This window comes from Phyllostomus hastatus, unplaced genomic scaffold (genome assembly GCF_019186645.2).
Source record: "Phyllostomus hastatus isolate PE091 unplaced genomic scaffold, TTU_PhHast_1.1 phas_scaffold_21, whole genome shotgun sequence".
Lineage (NCBI taxonomy): Eukaryota > Metazoa > Chordata > Mammalia > Chiroptera > Phyllostomidae > Phyllostomus > Phyllostomus hastatus.
This window is the reverse complement of record NW_025334017.1, coordinates 12,467,844-12,487,563: the sequence shown is the minus strand read 5'-3', so window position 1 is coordinate 12,487,563 and position 19,720 is coordinate 12,467,844. Positions and strand designations below refer to the sequence as shown.

The 19,720-nt window shown below is 36.8% G+C and overlaps 1 protein-coding gene across 1 annotated transcript in view; it reads right to left on the bottom strand.

Moving 5' to 3' along the window:
• The window catches only part of CUNH8orf34 (chromosome unknown C8orf34 homolog), a 302,867-nt gene that overhangs the window by 229,916 nt on the left and 53,231 nt on the right, over positions 1–19,720 (bottom strand). The window contains 3 exon segments of the mRNA XM_045861369.1: positions 2,196–2,324; positions 9,044–9,175; positions 14,271–14,418. Coding sequence (XP_045717325.1) covers positions 2,196–2,324; positions 9,044–9,175; positions 14,271–14,418 — 409 coding nt within the window.

Genomic DNA, 19,720 nt, shown 5'->3' with positions numbered 1-19,720 from the left:
CCACACTCTGAGAAGAAGGGTGTCTGCAGTGATGAAAGAGTGAGGGCGGGGTCTCAGCGAAGAGGGGTCAGAAGAATTGAAACCAGAGGTCGTGCTCACCCCACAAGTCCAGACTGAGTTATGCATTAATCACTGTGCTTCACGCCAGAGAGTCCAGGCTCAGAGGGCCCTACCCACAGGAGGCTCGAAGTCCAGGGAGGGCATAAGTGAAAATTTAATAATGGCAGGTAAGTATGTTCAGAGAGAAGTATAGAAGCACAAAAAGACAGGCACCAACTTCAGTCCAGAGAAAGGCAGCAACAGAGAAACCGGCTTGGAGGATATAGTTTTCCAGCTGAGGCTAAAGAACACCGTAGGATTTCACTTAGGGAAAAGGGACGCAGTGGAGGGAATTGGGGTGAGGTTTCAGGGCACTGGGACGGCATAAGCAAACACAGGAAATGAAGAACATCAGTGAGGCTCAAAAACTCTTGTGTTGCTGGTGCATACCTAGCCTGAGAAGCGTGAGATAATACTGGAGACGTGATTAAAGGCCAGGTCATGGAGTACCTCCTATGAGATTTTAAGAAGCCACTGAATATCTATAACAAGTGAGTGTCAGGTTTTCACTGCAGATCCATCTCACTGACGGCAGTGAGGGCAGTGAGAGCAGTGAGGGCAGTGAGTTAAGAGTGTGGACAAGACAGTTACTTGTTGCCCAAGCTGTTTCAAGAGTCCTCCTGGGCACACCAGCTAGACTGCAATCCCCAGCCTCCCTTCCTCTTGGCTGAGGAATGTGGGCAGATGTATGGCTGTGTTTCCAACTCTAGGCATCAGAAGCCTCCCCCGTGATTCTCTCCTCTCTCCTTCTGCTTCAGCAGGGCTACTACAAGTCTTGTGCTGAAGATGGCAGCATAACAGATGGAAGAAGTCTACACCCCTGGCTCACTCCACAGGCTATCCCTGAGTGAGAAAGTACTTGTGTTGTGGGAAGCCACAGGGTATTGGCCTTGAGACTCCCCCAATGTAAGGTCATAGCCATCTAGCCAGATGCAAACTCAGTAGAGGCAGGAACTACACCTGTTTTTCCTAACGTGGGCGGGAATGACAGGGAACATGTGAAATGGATAAGCCAATGATCTGGTCAGTGTCACTGTGCGTGCAAACTAGGGGGCACTAACAGGACTGGAGAACAGAATCAGACCCAAGACATATTTTAGAGGGAAAATGAGCAAGATTTGGTAAGAATGAATTTCGAATGGTAAAGGAGGAGAGAGGAGTCCAGAGGGCTCCAGTTGGGTGACTTGGTGAGTGAGGGTACCACTGTCTGAGACACAGCATGCAGAACTGGGAGGCAGGATCTACTCTGATACATTGAAATTTAGCATGGCAGTGAGATATCTGAGTTTAGATATTTTTAGACATTTGTCTCAAAAGCATATGCAATCTAAATGTGAAATATAGTTAGTCCTCACCTAACGGCACCAGTAAACTCTGCAACTTTAAGCAAACTGATATATAATGAAACCGATTTTTACCATAGGCTAATTGATATAAACAAAAGTTTCTATGGCATCAAGATTTATACATATTAATATAAGCCTTTGACACATTAATAGGATAAGATTCTTTTCATAAACAGAACATAGCAGTAAACTGAAAACTCATTTTATCATTGTTTGCTCCTAAAGTAAATCATAGGTGGCAGAGCAAAACCTCTAACCTAGGCCCTTGGATTACAGAATCATTGCTTTTACAAAAAGTTTGTTACAAGGTACTGTGTCAGGCTCGGAAAGGACTCTGAGAAGAACCTGTCCCAGTTACTATCGTTCAGAAATGTAGAGACCTTAAAACCTCATGGAAGCAATAGGTATGTTTGCTAAATGACACAAAACAAAAGGGTTCAGAAAAGAAGAATGAATAGATACCATTAGGTGTACGCTTGACCTCAGTAACAGAGACACTGTAGGAGAAAGTCAAATAACCTTGGGGGTGAGGGAGTCTATAGCTCTGCCTGCTCTGTATAACCAGTATTCCCATGATTCTGTGTAACATGCAAGATCACTCCTTAGCTCCAATCTCATGCACTTAGAACTCCTCAACCTCTTACAGAATTTGAATGAGGATGTTAAAAATGGGTTACTGGCAATATTAATGAACGTTTCTACTTTAATATTGGTTAGGAACTTCAATTACGATTAAGTAACTGAACTTACTTCGAGAGAGCTTCTCAAGGGCTTTTCCCAGCTTCTTGCTCTCTTGAAGGATGTGGTTCAATTCATCAAAATCACGGCTTTCTGGTTTAGTTCGCCAGTTCCACTTAGGATGATCTACTGACCTTGGCGCTACATTTAAAAAAAATGATTACTTCAGAAGCATGCTACAGAGTGATAAAAAACTTACTGTTCATAATAATGTGAGAGGCTGTATGTATCAAGATTGCTGTAGAAAATAAAACTGTCTGTCTTGGAAATGGTTTTCTTGTGAGCAAACAGTGGGGAAGTTATAAAGCTGCTTTTAAGAAATGTTTTAAATGAACAAGTAAAGCAAGATGATGTTTATAGAAAAAAGAAAATTCAGGTATTGGTTCAAAGTTAATGATTTTTATAATTTAAGAAAAACACTCATGTAAAGTTGATTTTGTTTATGTTTTAGCAGCTTAAAGGTGGTCACTGACTTCATCAGCAATTAGTAAATATTTCTAAGACATTCTTGATGTCTTCTAATAAAACTGTATTTACCTTCACTTCCCTCCAAATTCCAAACTCTCACTAGAATTATGTTATGGTAAAGGAATTTTTATTGATTTTTTTTTATCAAAGAATTAGTTAAACAAGGAGAGAAGCCATTATTAAGCAAAAAATAACAATGTGAAATAGATTGATGAGTGGTACACAAATTTAGCAAGCTGGAGAATACTGAAACTTCATCCCTGAAGGGAGAGATACCCTAGAATGGGGACATTTCAGATCATTTAAGCATTAAAGCATTGATCGAGGAGGACAAATGACAAAGTATAAGGAAATAAAAAGTACTGTTTTTTCTTTTTTGAGGTGGGAAGAATTCATTGAATGTCCAGTATAATTTGAAGCACATTATTACTAAATTTTACAACAATGGGAATAAAGATCTTAAAACCTTTCAGAGACAAAAGCAGCAAATCAAATTGTCATCAGACTTCTCAATAGCAAGCTTCTCCACAGAAGACATGGGAGAAATTCCTTCAAAATTTCAACTGAAGGTTACTTCCAACTTAGAATTTGTACCCAACTACAGGTCCAACCAAGATACTTGTAAAGACTCAAAATTTATCTTGTAAGCACTCCCCCCCGCCGCCCGAAAGCTCTGAGTGGAGGTGCTCCACCAAAATGATAAGTGGAAAGACTTGGGACTCAGGGAATCAGTGATTCTCCACAAGAAAAAGGAAAAGAGATCCCCAGGATGACAGTGAAGAACAGTCTTGGGAGACAGCTCAGCTGGGAAAGCAGCTAGAGACCAAGGAGCCAAGACTGGAGCAAGATGACAGAGGGCTGCAGGAGAGAGGGATCTAACATTTTTCAAAGGAAACAAAGTATAAAGTATAAAAGAAGACTGAAGTTCAGATTACTTGATGCGTTTGATCATAGTGAGAGTGTGTAATACTTTAATGCAGGATTTGGTGAAGTATTAGTGATGGGTACGTAGAAAACAAACAGAAAAAACAATCAATTATTAATTCTAATTAATAGTCAACTAATAACAAATTAATAGTTGGACATCTTATGGCTGTACTGTGAAAAAAGGCTAATTAATGTAGTTTTACTTATATCAATCAGGGTAAATATTCAACCAATGTTTGGAATATCTGCGTGACTGTGCTGAGATGTGGTCTGGGTGTAAAGCACACAGTCTTAGCATGAGCTCAAGAGATAACACCTCAGATTTAAAAAACAAAGCAGCCCTGGCTGGTGTGGTTCAGTGGGTTGAGTGCCAGCCTGTAAACCCAAGGGTCGCCTGTTCAATTCTCAGTCAAGGCATAATGCCTGGGTTGCAGGCCAGGTTCACAGTAGGGGGCACACAAGAGGCAACCATGCACTGATGTTTCTCTCCCTCTCTTTCTCCCTCCCTCCTCCTTTCTCTAAAAATAAATAAATAGAATATTTTTAAAAATAAAATAAAAAGTAAAGGAGAACCATGTTAAGTACCTTGTATATTTAGATATCTAGACTTGTGTACCAAAAGCAACTTCTAAAAGAGTTCAAAGTGGTTCGACATTAGAAGCAGAACAAAGAAGAAAGAACACTGTCTTGTAGTACTCAACTACTTAACTTTTTAAACTATACATATTTTTGTTTTGATAAATATAAGTAAAATAAATTTTTAAATATTTATATGGTAAGGCTACAGGAAAGACAGACTGTTAAAATATATTTTCTGCCACCTATTTAAAAAGTAATCTGGCAATAACTATTATAATAAAAGATATACTGACCCTGTGACCCAGCAATCATGTGTCTGGTAAATGATAATAAAGCAATAAAAATACCTATACTTATATATACATTTTAAGGTTATTTATTTTATCAGGAAGTACAAGATATTAATTTGTTTATTTTAACAGTTGTCGGTTGCAAAAGTCTAGAAATAATTTAATGTCCGTCAGCAGGAGAATAAATAAATTAAGGCACATGCACACTATGATACAGTGTGCACTTATTTAAAAATATAACTTAGATCTAAGTCTATTATCATGGAGATATGCCCACAATGCATTTCAACATGAGAAAATAAAATTACTTATGTTTACAGTTTAAAGCCAGTTTTATAAAGCAAGTCAACACATTTATTTTATGTTAGTTTAAACAAAGGAAAAAGTGTAAAAATGCAACCTGTGAAAAGATACAAACTATTTCTGAGGGAGTAGAATTTGAATGGAAAGAAAGAAAAAAGACTCTATTAATACATGTCTGTATTTTTAATTTTAATTGTCAAAATAAGCAAATATTACTTCTATAATTTAAATGAATCTAAAATTTACAAATAGAATGCAGCTGCTTCCTCTATGTTTTTTTGTTTAAGGGACTTGAGGTAGAGATGTCAGCTAATATCAACACCCTGGTGTCCAGGCCGTGAGAGTGGAGAGAGTGACCATGCTAAATGACTCGAGAAGAGACTCCCAGGCCTATTGCTGTTACCCCCCAGGCCATTCCCCTGGGGCCCTCTGGGAACAAGCCCAGGCATAGGGGAGAGAAACTGAGAAAAGGAAGCAGATAAAACTATATTTGTACCATATCCTTAAAAAATTGTTTGGTACTGCTGTAAACCTCCATTGAACAATTTCTCTAATCTGCATCATTGTATTATCTAATTTCCTGGAAATTACCATATGCTCTCAAGAGTTCTCTTTTTTTTTTAATTCACAAAATAAAAGCATAGATTTAAAAAAATAGGTCCCAATTAACATTCCCAAATAATGGCCAGATGTGATCAGCTGCCAAATGACCCAAGGCCTTGCAGACCTAGCAACTGAACGCACTGACATGACAAGCCCTGGTGAGACCAGCAGGAGAGCAAACCAGCCAACCCACTGATCCATGAGAAATTATCAATTGTTGTTTTTTTTAAGACATTGAACTTTAGGGAGGATATATGAGACAATAGAGAACTGATACAACACTCAAGACTTTTCTCAGCAACTCTCAAGTAAAACTAAAGAAAAAATTTTTTTAAATATTTTGTAGCTTGTGATGATTTGACACATACATATACATACATATATATGATACCCAATTTATCAATAAAACCAAATCTTGAGCAACCAAGGCTACAGTATGATCATGGTTTAATCAACTGTGGGTTTGGTGATTTCTAATGATGTTTCAATAAATAATGGAAGGGCACAGGCTCCAAATGGAAATACCTGTATAGCTTTTTGATGAATTAAAAACCTTAGTTATACTTAATCTCAAAATTGAGAGCTACAATTTAAATACCTTTTTAAAAACATTCTGGGAAGAAATGGAAAACAACAGAATAGTAACAATAACATATAATCCATATGTGGTGACAGAATCTGAGAGAGGGCGGTCTGTGACTTCACTGAGGCAAAGCCCACCCCCAGGGCCAGAGGCTGACCATGGTACCCCGCAGATGGCATCCTGCACCAGTCCACAGGAGCTTGCTACCTCACACACCAGCCTACAGTATCCTGAGCAGGATGACTCTGGACAATTCATTATTATATTAATCAATTCTGACTCACTGTGACCTCTACCAGAAGTTTTCATCTATGGGTCAAAAATAAATGTACTGTTTCTGTCAAATGACTTTACCAATAAAACTGCTAATATTTGATAATATTTTATGCCTATGATGATGAGGGATATTAGCTTCTGGTTTTCTTTTCTTGTAATGTCCTTTAAACTTGTTTTAATAGCAGGGTTGTGGAAGCCTCATAACGTGAGTTGGAACATGTACTCTTCTTCTCCTGGTATTATGTCCTCTTCAAATGTTTGAGTTCTTCTGTGAAGCCATCTCGGTATGGAGTTCTCTTTGTAGGAAACTGTTTAATCATAAATTCAAAAGTTTTTAAATTGATGTAGGACATTTAAATATTTCTATTTCTTCTTGAATCAGTTCTGGTAATTTCTGTCTGTCAAGGAATTCATACTTTTAATCTAAGTTGTCAATTTTATTGGCAAAATGTTATTCAAATTATCTCCTCATTATCTTTTAATGCCTTCAGAATCTATAGTCTTCTTCTCTTTGTCACTCCTGACATTTGTAGTTGGTTTCTCTCTCTCTTTTTAAAATCAGTGTTGCTATACTTTAATCTAGTCTATTAATCTTTTCAAATAACCAACTATTGGATTTATTTATTTTTCTCTGTTGTTTTCTATCTCAACTTCTATTATTATTTTTATCATTTCTTTTTCTCAATGCATTTCTCAATATGCTTATTTTAAATCATTATTTTTAGATTCTTAAAGTGAAAGCTCATTAAGATCATTAATTTTATACTATTTTTTCTAAGCAGCATTTTAAAGCTATAAATTTTGTCCTAAGTCCTGCTTTAGCTTCATCCTGAAAATTTTAATCTTTTGTTCTTCAAAATGTTGTCTAATTGCCTTTGTGATTTTGTTCTTGGCTCATGGATTATCTGAAAATATGTTAATTTTGAAATGTTTGCAGGGAAGTTTCTAGGCTTAATTTGACTTTAGTACAATTTTGGCAGCAAACATACTCCATACGACTTCAATCATTTTTTATGATACAGCCTATGGTCTATCTTGACGAATATTCCATGTGGCATTGAGAATTACATATATTCTAACTTCACTGAGTAGAGTGTCCTAAATATGTCAAAGTTGTTAATAGTGTTCAAAACTTTCATATACTTACCCATTTTTATCTCTTTATTGTATCTGTCTATATCTTACTCTGTCAACTTATAAGTTCTGTCAACTTATCCCTCCATGTCATTGAGAACTTTGTCATTGGGTCCTCTGGATCTCCAGTAATATCCTTCACCTTGAATTCTACTTAGTCTGATATTACCACAGCCATTAAAGTTTTTTTATATTTACTATTTTAAACTGTTTGTATCTTTATGTTTAAAATGAATCTTGTAAACAATCTACACTTTTTAAATCTAGCCTATAAATTCTTGCTTTTTAATTGTTTAGTACATTTACATTTATTATAATTATTGACATGCTTGCTCTTAAGCCTACCATTTTGGTATGTGCTTCTAGTTTTCCAGTCTGTTCTTTATTTCCCTGTTCCTCTTTTCCTGCCTTTGCTTTGGAAGAATAAATCATATTTTGGGGGGGTATTCCATTTTAACTCATCTACTGAATTTTTACTTATGCCTTTTGTGCTCTGCAGTGTTGCTTTACATATTACAATAATCATCTTTAACCTATCACTGTAAAAGTTCAAAAGATATTCTATTACTACAGGAACAATTTAATATATTTTGACAACATATTTCTAATTAAGAATTCTGAGTCTTACACTCTCATTGTTATTTATATAATCTCTATGTATACTATAAAAACCCATTTTGTTATTAATTTTGCTCTAAAAAGCTAACAGTCAGGTGGAACCAGAGCTTGGCAGTAACAGAAAGAGACATCATCAGATGCCAGAGCATCAGCAACATTCTGTGATCTGGCAGCACCCTCCTGGAAGAAGGACCAGCTCTGCAGGGTAAGCAGCCTTTCAGCATTCTTCCCTCAAGTTGATGGCTTCCAGTACTGACTGACTCCTTTAAAACAGCAAGCCTCTAGCTTTGGCCAGTGAGGAGCATCATTCCATAAACTGAGAGGTCACGGATTCAATTTCCAGTCAGGGCACCTGCCTTGGTTGTGGGTTCAGTCCCAGGTCGGGGCATGTAGGAGAGGCAACTAATCGATGTTTCTTTCTCTCTCCCTCTCCCTCCCTTTCCCTCTCTGTAAATCAATGAATATGTCCTTGGGTGAAAATAAGAAAAAAAATTAAAAATAAATAAAATAAAATGAGCAAGCCTCTAGAGGTAAGAAGGAAGGACGTGAGGGAGGGAGGGAAAGAGATAGGCAGACAGAGAAAGAGAAAGTAAAAACAAATAAATATAGACACTTCAGTAATAAATAATAAGCGGGACTTCAGGGAAGTAATGGGTGAAGGATTTCAAAAAATTTTGTTAAATGTTTTGAATACAAATTTCCTTCGCCCATGCTCTAAAAGATTTCATTTGTTCTTACATACTTTATTAACTATTAACTATAGGGTGGGTGTCACGTCACACGTGATGCAATGCTGTACTGAACACAAGAGGCGAGGGACCCATTCCAGGCAATATACATTCTTAAAAGAGTATATTCCAAATGGTCTAAAATAATCAATTACACATGATTTAGAATATGAATGAGTTTATATATAAATAAAGCTAAATGTTAATGCTGAAATAGTTATGAAATTCATTAGGATCAACAGCCAGAAATATCAGATAAAGTATTCGGCTTTGATTCTTTCTTTTTCTTCATTTTGTTATTAACATAGACTTACATATATTAAGTAAATTTTGAATAATAAACTTCCTTACATGATTTGGATTCTGGTGATGGTGGAGAAATGTTAGACACAGCAAGGTCACTTTTCGACTTTTTTGGCTTCTTTGCATTTAATTGCCAAGGCTTGTCATAGCTTCTGAAATCCCTTCTTGCTCCTTTATGTTCTATTAAAACAACAACAGCAACAACAAATACATATATGCTCAATAATAAGTGATTTTAAGATTCATAAAAAACTAAATTCATGAAGTCAGGCATATTCAGCAAAACCTATAGGTTACCTTATATCCAAAATAATGCAAATATCTACAAGCATTGCTTGCTTAATTTCCCCTGTACATTTAAGTTATCAATTTGATATGAATCAGTTTGTACATTAGTATGATTAAGATCATTTTAAACTGTGAAATCATTTGAAAGAATTTTTAAGGCATGAATTACCATTACTTAAAATAACATTCTTTAAATGTTACCATGGAAGAAAGCATTGTATTCTGTTGTAAATAAAAACAACTAAACATTTAAGTAAATTATACTCACTGATGTTAGCTTATCCATGATTCACTGTGACCCACAAAACTGACATTCACCTAAATTTCTTCTAGAATACCTCTCACTTTTTCCACTTTTCTCTTCAAGAAAAATTAATTCAACCAACTCTATTGAAAGTTATAGTTCCTCTTCAAACATGGTCAACGTCATACCAATTCCCAAGTTAAATGATCTTTTCAAGAGTTCATCCCTCTTACTTCTTTACCAAGCATTTCACCTTTTTAGACAGTTATCTTTACAGAATTTTTTCTTCTACTCTCAGAGTATTACTTTCTTCTCATCCTATTAACCTGACTGCTTCTTTTCTGCTTTATTCATTGCTTCCTCAACTTCCTCTTTCATCTAGGTAGCATTCTTTAGCATTTCCTTCTGTCTCCTTGTTTAAATTTACAAGTTTTCAAACCATCCAACCTTTATGAATGACTTACACATCTTTCTCTGGCCACCCACTTACAAATATCAAACAGACCTCATGATACATTATATGGATTCCTCAAATACTCATGTTAGGGCTCTATTTAACTAGGTGTTATAGAATTTTCCCATCTCCAACATCCCATTAAATACCAAAAGATGCATAAATATTCTAAAACACTAGGAACAAAAATATTGGTCTGTGATCTGGCAGAACTCAGGAGATATTTCTACAAATAGGATTAATACAAAAGATAGGTACATCAGAAAGATATTGGAGGATTTCAAGACATCCACAAGGCTTGCCCCTATCTCCAAGTTATCTCCTTATGTGGTTCCATAATCTGTCAGAGTTTTTCTTTCTACATCCATACTAGCACCAAAATTTCTTCTAAGGCAATATGGGTAAGGGAATACAGAATCCTGTGTATAAAATGTAGTATCTCGTGATACAAAGAAAAGCTAAAAGGAACCAGAGGGAAAAGATACATTGGATATTGTGCCTTTTTAAATCTCCACTACTGGCAAAGAAAAAGAATCCATTTTAATTTAAGTAATCTAGTAATAATATTGTTCTTATTAGGTGTTTAAAAAGAAATAAGAGAGAGAAGGTCACTCGTCAGTTTAGCAGAGACCCTCAAAATTCACCTGAGAGTGGAAAATTTAGTGGTGGCATTAGTTTCATCTGCCTTTCTAACATTTTTCAAAGAATTTTAAAGGTTTCAAGCAGCATGGTGAGAGGACAAATAAGAATCTACCTATACATTTATGGATAAACCTAAATTAAAGCTAGATAGAATACTGCTCATTTAAGTTTGAATAAACAAAAACATGATTTTGAAGAAAAAATTCGATATACAAAACAAAATGCAACATTCAAGATACAGAGAAAATTGATAGTTTTACAGAAGATTTATTATTGAAAACATTCAAATTTTAGAATGTGGCTGGCCTGTCAGTAACAAAAAAAGACAATGAATTCTGTGAAACAAAAAGAAATGAGAGAGGAGACAAGCTAACCAACCTACGATAAAACCATAACTGCAGCCAGAAATCAAAAAAGACGAGACAAGGAAATACCAACATTTAAATTTGTGTTCTAAGCCGGGAAGAGAAACACTGATGCTGTAGAAAACAGAGTCAGTGACCCAGAGCACACAGCTGACAAATATGCCTCCCTAGAGGTTAGTCTACAAAGGCAAACACCATAACAAATGAAATGAGAGGACAGAGAACAGTAAAGGAAACTCGATTAATACATATGTGATTTTAGTTAAGAAGAAATCAAAATAAATATGATAGAAGCAACAACTAAGTACACAAAAGGGAAAATGCTCTAGGCTTAAGCCCTGGATTTGCTCATTGAAAGAATTCATTAAATATAATGAAAAGTTACAGAAAACAGGAATACATTTAGATTTTTTTATTCCCATTAAACTTTTGAATATGAGAAATAAAGCAAATCTCATAAGTATTGTCAAAGAATAATTAGAATATCTAAGAAGGAACAAAAATAAGGCTGCTTTCAGGTTTGTCCTTGACAATGTTAAGTGACAAACTTTTGAAAACATGTGTCCCAAGTTGCTTGATACATTTAAAGTTAATAAGAGACCATCCTAAGATATTTTCAATAAGTATTACACCCATACTTTGAATACTGAGATATTCTGTAGTTAATTAGAACATACACCAAAAGAAGCAATTCAAAATTTCTGTCAAGGTTTAAACTGACATTATTTACTATCACCTTAATTAAAATTTCTTGTTATATTCATATCCAAGAATTATTGTATGATTTCCTTCTCCCTTTTGAAATACTCTTTCCTCTAACATTTTTCTTCTTCCCCTTCTGGAACACACATGTCATGGTTAACAGACACTCTATTCTCAACCCTCTCCCCTCCTTTCATGTCTTAGGAGACAGCTCATTCCTCCCCCCAGAGCACTGGCAGCTCCCAGAGAGTGTTCATTCTTTCACGTGCTGCTCTCTACAGGATGGGTCTTCCAGGCCCACCACTGTCGAGCAGACAGTCCCTCCTGCCTGGTGATGAATGCTGCCTGTCTACACTACTCACCACTCATCACTGCTGCCATTTTTCTGCCCCTGATGAATCCCGCAGCCCTACTCACGATATTGGTACAGTCTCATTTGACCTTTCAACAACTTGGATGAAACCCTGGTGACCTCTGAAACCTTAGACAAACCACACATTAAGCCTCAGACTTCGTTGTCCTCCTGAACTTTAAAAACCTTCACTTCCTTGAGGCTTAAGACACTTTCAAACTGAGGCCAACAACAGGCCTTTCTCAACATCTGGAATCTTTCCACCTCAGAAGTCACAGAGGGTGCAACCTGCTGCGCTTCCGTCTGTGCTCCCCTCACATTATCACTGCACCCGCACCTGCACTCACACGGGCTTCCTAAAGGTCTTTGGCCCTCTGCTCTGCTTCTCATGTCTGAACCTTGTCCTTGCTCACTACCCTCTCATACCAGATCATGTGCTTCAATCACTTGCACGATTGGCTCACAAAAGTCTTCAGTTATTTTGCAAAACTCTTCTTCCACCCTCCACCCTCATGATGGCACTGAACCACAATTCTCAGTCAGTCCCTCCAACTCTTTCCACTGCTCCCCACCCGGTACTTCTGGGCACTGAAAAATCACAGTCTTGCTAATGGTTTCCATGATGGACTCATCATGTCTTCAACTTCCAATAGACCACAGAACTGCCTACAGTCCTTTTTTATTTTCCTTTGCCAACTCTTTTTTTTTTCACTTCCCTTGGTGACTTTCCACGATTGCATCGCTCACTTTGATCTCTCCTAAACAATCCCCAACCCTCTTGTCCTCAGTAAACAATCGTACTTCTCAATAAACAGACAACATTGTAGGTATCAGATATGATCTTACACTGGCCTTCTTCCAGTTCATCACCTGCTCAACCTATAAATTGAACCACATCTTCCATTCTTTCATGCCCACAGTTTTCATGATTTTGTATATAATATGAATGCCTCATCTGTGACTCCTGCCTGGACCCATCCAAAAAGTTTTAGACTCATACCTGTCTGCTGGAATTATGCACTCAGATGCCGTACAAGAAATTGAAATTCATCTATAGGAAATGGACTCATTACTGTCATTCATAAATTTACTCCTGTGTTTCCATCTTGCTTTATTAAACAAACATTTATGTCTTTACCCAGGTCAGTAAACTGGCAGTACTAAGAATCTCCACCTCCCCTTCACCCTTACTAAGCAATAAGTCATGCTGTACTTATTCCAGTCAGAATTCTAAGATGGTGCCCATCACCTTCGTTTCCTGTTGCTATACCTTACACGGTTCCCTCCCCTTGAGTGCAGACAGGATTTTTGACTCAATACAAACCAATAGAATATGGCAAAGATGATGCTAATTTGCTCATCATAACGCTTTGATTATGTCTTGTTATAAAAGACTCCATCTTACTAAACTTTAATGAGAGAAATTCCCTTGCTGGTTTTACAGAAGTGAGGTGCCATAATGTGAGAGAGGCATGTGGCAAAGAACTGCAGATTGCATCTAGGAGCTGAGAACAACCCTGGGCTGAAATCCAGCAAGGAAACAGGGGTCCCAGTCATAGAACTACAAGGAAATTACTTCTGCCAATAACCTGAATGAGTTTGGAAGCAGGTTTTTTCTTACTCCAGACTCCAGGTGAGAAGCCATTCAGCCAATATCTTGATTTCTAGAATTGTAAGACTAAACAAAGGATCTAGTTAAAGTGGGAAAATGGGGCTATCACCTAATGGTGAAACTGGTTCCCCAATGCCCAGAGTAAATGGATCTTTCTAAGACTGAAGTTACTACACAGATAAAACTGGGGCTGGGGGAAATAGAGAATAATCATCAAGGTTGGGCAACAAGAAGAGTAACTTTGTGGAAATCTACTATTTACCTTTCTACAGATAAGCTAACACATTTAATTCAGATTCTTCATAAAAAGAAAAAAAATTTTCAAGCTTAGAATAATTAGCTTGAATTCATACAGAATGAGATCTTTGCATGAAAATCTGAATCTTATTTCTATAAAATTTGATGGACAAATTCTCATATTTTAAAGCATAATACATGATAATGTATTTATATTGAAGAATATTTTATGACAAAATTTAGTATACAGGTGAAGTTACAGATCAATACCTGAAACCCTAGGTAACCATCTATATTTATCTTATAATTAAAAAGGCTTTTGTAAATTTTTACACTAAATGTATCAAAATTAACAATAAAATATATTTTTTTCATTTACCTGATGGTTCACTCTCTGCCCAGAGAGCTGCAGATCCAGATAAAGTTCTCTGAAGCTGCCCTTGGTTTCCTTGTTTGGACTGGAGATGGTCAATGAGAAACGGGATTGGCTGGTCAGGTGTCTCAGTTATCAATTTGGTCATCAATTCCTGAAAGCAGAAGAGAAAACACATTTACATTGAACAATAACAACGAGCACTTACTCAGCACTTACTATGGCCGGGCACTGCTCCAACTGCTTCACACACCACAACTCATTTAACCCCAAGGGCATCTTCAGGCAGGTGAGGGTCACTGTCCTCACTTCGAGGAAACAGAAGTGCAGGAAGGTTGTGTATGTTACACAGCTAACACATGGCAAAGCCAAGGTATATTTATTTACTTTTATTTTTATTATTCTACTTGGCCAAAACATACTAGAAATTTAATGTAAACTCTTTAAAAATTATAGTCTAAGAGTTTTAAACTTCAGATTATTATTTTAAGAGATGCAATTATAAACTCAACTTTCAATAAACTTCATATACATTACTCTACACCAATAATATTTTTTCTTCCTAACCATATACAAATATCCTCAAATGCAGAAACTTTATTGGAATGAAATAAACAAGTAATAAATCACAGAATCACAGAAACTGAAACATGTCTTAAACTGGCCTCTGAACAATACAGACTTTCATTTTTCCAAAAGCCCTGGTGGGTATTCATTCTTTCTTCATTTTTTTAACCAGTTAAGCAATGGAAATTTCTCTACCTGTCACACAGGCTGTTCCATTTGTGGACAGTTCTATTGATGCCTTAAATTGGGCAGAAATCTGACAAAGGGTAATATCTACACATTGTTTTTCCCTGTCAGAAACAGCAAAGAGCAAGCTCTACTGTGTGGTCAGTTAGAGTCCCCAGATTGTTCTCATATGAACAGTAGCCAAACCATGTGGATATCATTTTGTGCTGAGTAATGGGGTTTGTGAACTTGCATGCACCATTTTACATTCATATCAGTCACACTTCATCTTGTTGGGCTTAGCCCAGAATTCTAGTCTGTCAGTTGTCATTTTTAGTTCAGAAACTGTGCGAGGCAGTGGTTCTTGTGAGTAAACCAAACAATCAGATATCCAGGTACTGACAGAGTGGATATTGGAAATTCCCCATCCCCTTGTATTTTTTGTCAGTAGCCTATTTCCTCTGCCTTGAATGATCTTCTCTCAGATGGTGACGTCGCTGGCTTGCCATCATTTGTCTCTAATGATATCTACTTAGATACCAATCTTCACAAAAATTTTATACTTCATTTTTCAATTTTCTTCACATAATTTACCACCCTCCAGAATCATCTCATTTAATATTTGCTCATCTGTTTGTGCCTGTGTCTACTCCTTCCTAGTGTACTGAGAACAAGAATGGCCAGGTTTGATCAGTACTCTCTCCCTAGAATCAGGAACTCTACCTGGCTCACAGGTGGTACTGAGTGAATGAATGAATGTATGAATGAATGAACAAATGCCGAGCTTACTGACCACAGGTAAATATTAGTTATTAAAGTGGTTGCCTGACCTAATAAATAATATTTTAAGCATTCATAGATTTCTTAGACCAGCAAAATATATTCTTCTGACCTCTTATACAAGACACTGCTGTCATGATATCTCAGGGATATTGACTGATATGTATAATAGTCTAGGAACGCACAGTTATCTGGGTAGAGGCTAAATGGATTGTGTAGATGATAAAATTCCAATGTGATCTCAGAGCCATGGATAAAGGAATTCAAGGTATCTCAAAAATGCACAGATTGAACATAGAATTAGAAGGAGCAAAGGATTTCTACTATAAATATACCATGAAGCAAAATATTTATCAAACAAAAGTAATACTTCTTTATAGTCTGAAAAACAGGTAAGCAAACAACCAGTTGACACATGTCTTCTTTATTTGTTATTTAAAATATCAATTATTTTAGTTATAACTGAAGAGGCCACGCCTTTATTGTGGTTAAAGCAATGCAGGGTTCAGTTAAAACCCAATTATAGATCAGTAGAATGCAATCTGAAAATGTTTTGGATCTTGATTCTGCAGAAGAGATGTGTTATGTTCTATTTAAATTCATTGTATACTACAAAAGCTATGAAAAAAATTGAGAAAAAAATAAGTACAAGGACTGACTAGATTACTCCTGTCACAGAAGGCCTGGGCGTGCAGATAAGGCAACATTAGATCAGATGACAGCTTTAAAGCAATAGCAATTTCAATCCTGAAACTTCTGAAGGTCTCATGCTCACTTTTTTTGTTTGCCTTTCAAATCGGATAAAAAGTTGCTGTGGGTACTTTCCTTCCTTGAAAATAATCTGAAGTGTTCCTATATTGTCTTTAGAAGATGGCTCATACAGCCATAATAACCAAGTAATCATTGTTCATTTTTTAGTCATCAGTGTAGTAACTAATGTTGGATATCCCTATACCTCATTTTATGTAGGCACGACAGAGAGAGTTTGTATTCAGCCAGGGTCAGGGTTAGCTAACAGAGTAGGACGATCTGAGAGAGGGGTGAGGCACTTTCAAGTAAGTACATGCAAAGAAGCAATTAGAGTAACTGTGTACTGACCCCAGATTGTAAATTGGACAGGAAGCTGAGTGAGGATATCAAGGAGATGAGAGATCAATGAATTGGATGGCCAGGAAGAGTCAAAGAAAAGCTGGAGCTGGGAAACCAGAGGCAGTGAGCTACAAGGAGGGGATGGTCAGCGAGAAAGATGCTTGAACGTGGGACTATGGAGAGTCTGACGTCCCTGGTAACAGCAGTGGGAGGGGCTGAGGTAGGAAGTCAGGTAAAAATCATTGGATGAGAGGAGTTCAATAAAGACATCGCGATGAGGAAAAGGCCATCTAGTGCACGTGGAAATTGTGAAGGAGGAATACAGGTGCTGTGTTAGGGAGTGTGGCAGTAATTAGGGGGTAAAACTATTGAGGAATCTAGGTGAACTAGCCAGGGGTTGGCAGCTAAAAGTAACAGTGAGGGGCAGTGGGCAATATGATCTGAAGATACGGAGGTGAAAAGATATTTTTAAAACAGTTCTTAAATCTAGCCAGTCTAAAACATTTAAGTACTAATCTTTCCTTTTTGTTAGAAGTATTTTCTCAACTAGCAAAACTATAAGGTTACCATTAAAATAAAAAACATAAAATATTACATTATTAAAATGTATATGGTCATTTTTCAAAGAAAAGTTGTACCTAATATGCATCACACCAAGTCAATGCACAGAAAAGGAAACATATAAGGCATTTAATGCTAAGTTTACATTAAACTAAAAGTCACAGCATTAGGCATAGACAGAAATTCTTATGTAAATTAAATTTAGCAGCATGCTGACATCGCATGTTCCCCACGGTTTATGAAAAGTAAAAGAGCACATTGATGTCCTCGGTAACCGCTGGAAATGCACTCCTCATTCACAGACACCTAATACCACATTCACAGAAGGTATGTGCTGAACTCTGTTTACACATGATTTCTATAAGGTTTTGTAGAGTTATATATGTTTTGATAAAAACAGATATCATGTGCTTAAGACTAAAATAAATGGCAATCAGTGTCAACAAACCCTAACTGAGCTGGACTGAGCTTGGCACAGCTGGCAAACCACAAAGTGATTCAGAAAGATTCACCGTCATTCAGTAAAATCTGTTTTCTGCTGAAGTAATGAAAATTCTTGCCAGCTGTTTTCAAGACTGTTTTACATATGAAATATGCTGTGTATGCTTATATATATTTTATTTAACCAAAAACATTTTTAACATTAACTCCAGACCACAGACTCTATTTGGAAGAAATGTGGTTCTGTAGCATTTGTGCAACAAATTCAATACATGTTGGTTTCTGTATAACATAGTTGAATGATCTTACATGCCTACACCTTGACTAGCCCCTCCCTCATGCCCCCAAATCCTATTAAAATAACAAAAAAAAGTTATTTAAAGAATGAAGACAAATAGCAAGGTGTAACAAAAAAGGGTGCCATCACTTGACTGGAGATTTGAGAAACTCTGGAATTATGAAAAATGAAGCAGGTGGGTAAGACTATGGTTACATCGAAGCATGGAAGACACTACAGTCAAGGCAACAGAAGTTCTATTCTTTCCAAGAGAACCAGAGAGAATATTCAAGCAAAGCACAAAACCAGAGGCCAAGGGGACGCCATCAGTGTAACTCATAGAAAACTGCATTCCCAGCAGCTGGGCTAGCTGAAATCCCATCTCCCTCTGGTGAGCCGTGCCATTGGCGGCTGGGGCTTTTACTCACAGTGAGATCAGAGAACTCTTGTCCTGTGCCATTTGTCTGAGAAAGTCTCTAGGAACAGTGTTGGACTCCAGGAAGCAGCAGAGTAGGACTGGAAGTAACCAGGGACTCTGCATCTCACAGAAGGTGAGGACAGATGCCTGGCAGTGAACAGCAGGAAAGCATTCTACCCCCAGAGCAAGGCCCTCCTCATTGGACACCTTGATGTCCCACTGATGACTGGTCCTGGGAAGCCTGATGGCTAACCACCTCTCTAAGCTGGCACCCAGCCTTCCTTGCCAAGGAAGAGGTCAGATGGGGGCATCTATTCAGCTTATAGAGAGAAACTGGTACAAGCTATCTATAATAATAAACCTTAGCTTTCATTCGTAAAAATGAAACAGCAACCAGAAACCACCAGAAACTTTAGGAAAAGACTGTACACATGTATAAACAGAGGACAACTGAGCCAAGAAGAAGTGGAGCTGCTTCAGGAAACCACTAGAAAGAATGTTGCATTTATAAAACAGGAACTTGCTGTGATGAAAAATGAGAAAAATCTGAAGCAAATATAGAATTCATGAGGATTAAAATATGATTGCTAAAATCAAAATATAAATGGAAGGACACAGGAAATTTGAGGCAATGTTAGTGATCTAAAATTAAAAGTTGAGTAAATCTAATGATAAAAGAAACAAAAATACAAAAAAAAAGGGAAATACAAATTAAGAGGCATGGAACTGAGATATGGAAGGCCCAACATCCTTTTAAGAAGCATTTCAGAAGAATACAGTGAAAATGCAAATAGGAAAATTAAGAAAAATGTAATAAAAACTCCATAGGCTGAAGATACCCAAAGCATCAAACTGAAAGAGCTCAGAATTAATAAAAAGACCCATAATTGTTGTAAAAAACACCCTCTTGAAATCTTATGAGTTCACAGACAAAAAATAAAATAATAAAAGATTACAGAGAGGGGGAAAGGCTGCCTATAAAGAAATACTAAATCAACTGATATTAAACTTCTCATAGTAAAACAAAGCTTTTGTTAAAAAACAAATGGGCAATGCTTTAATATTTTCAACTGGGGTGAGTGGGGGAAATGACCTTAAAATTCTAGGAATTTGTCAGGTTATAAATCAAATGTTTGGGTAAAAAATTCAGGATACTTT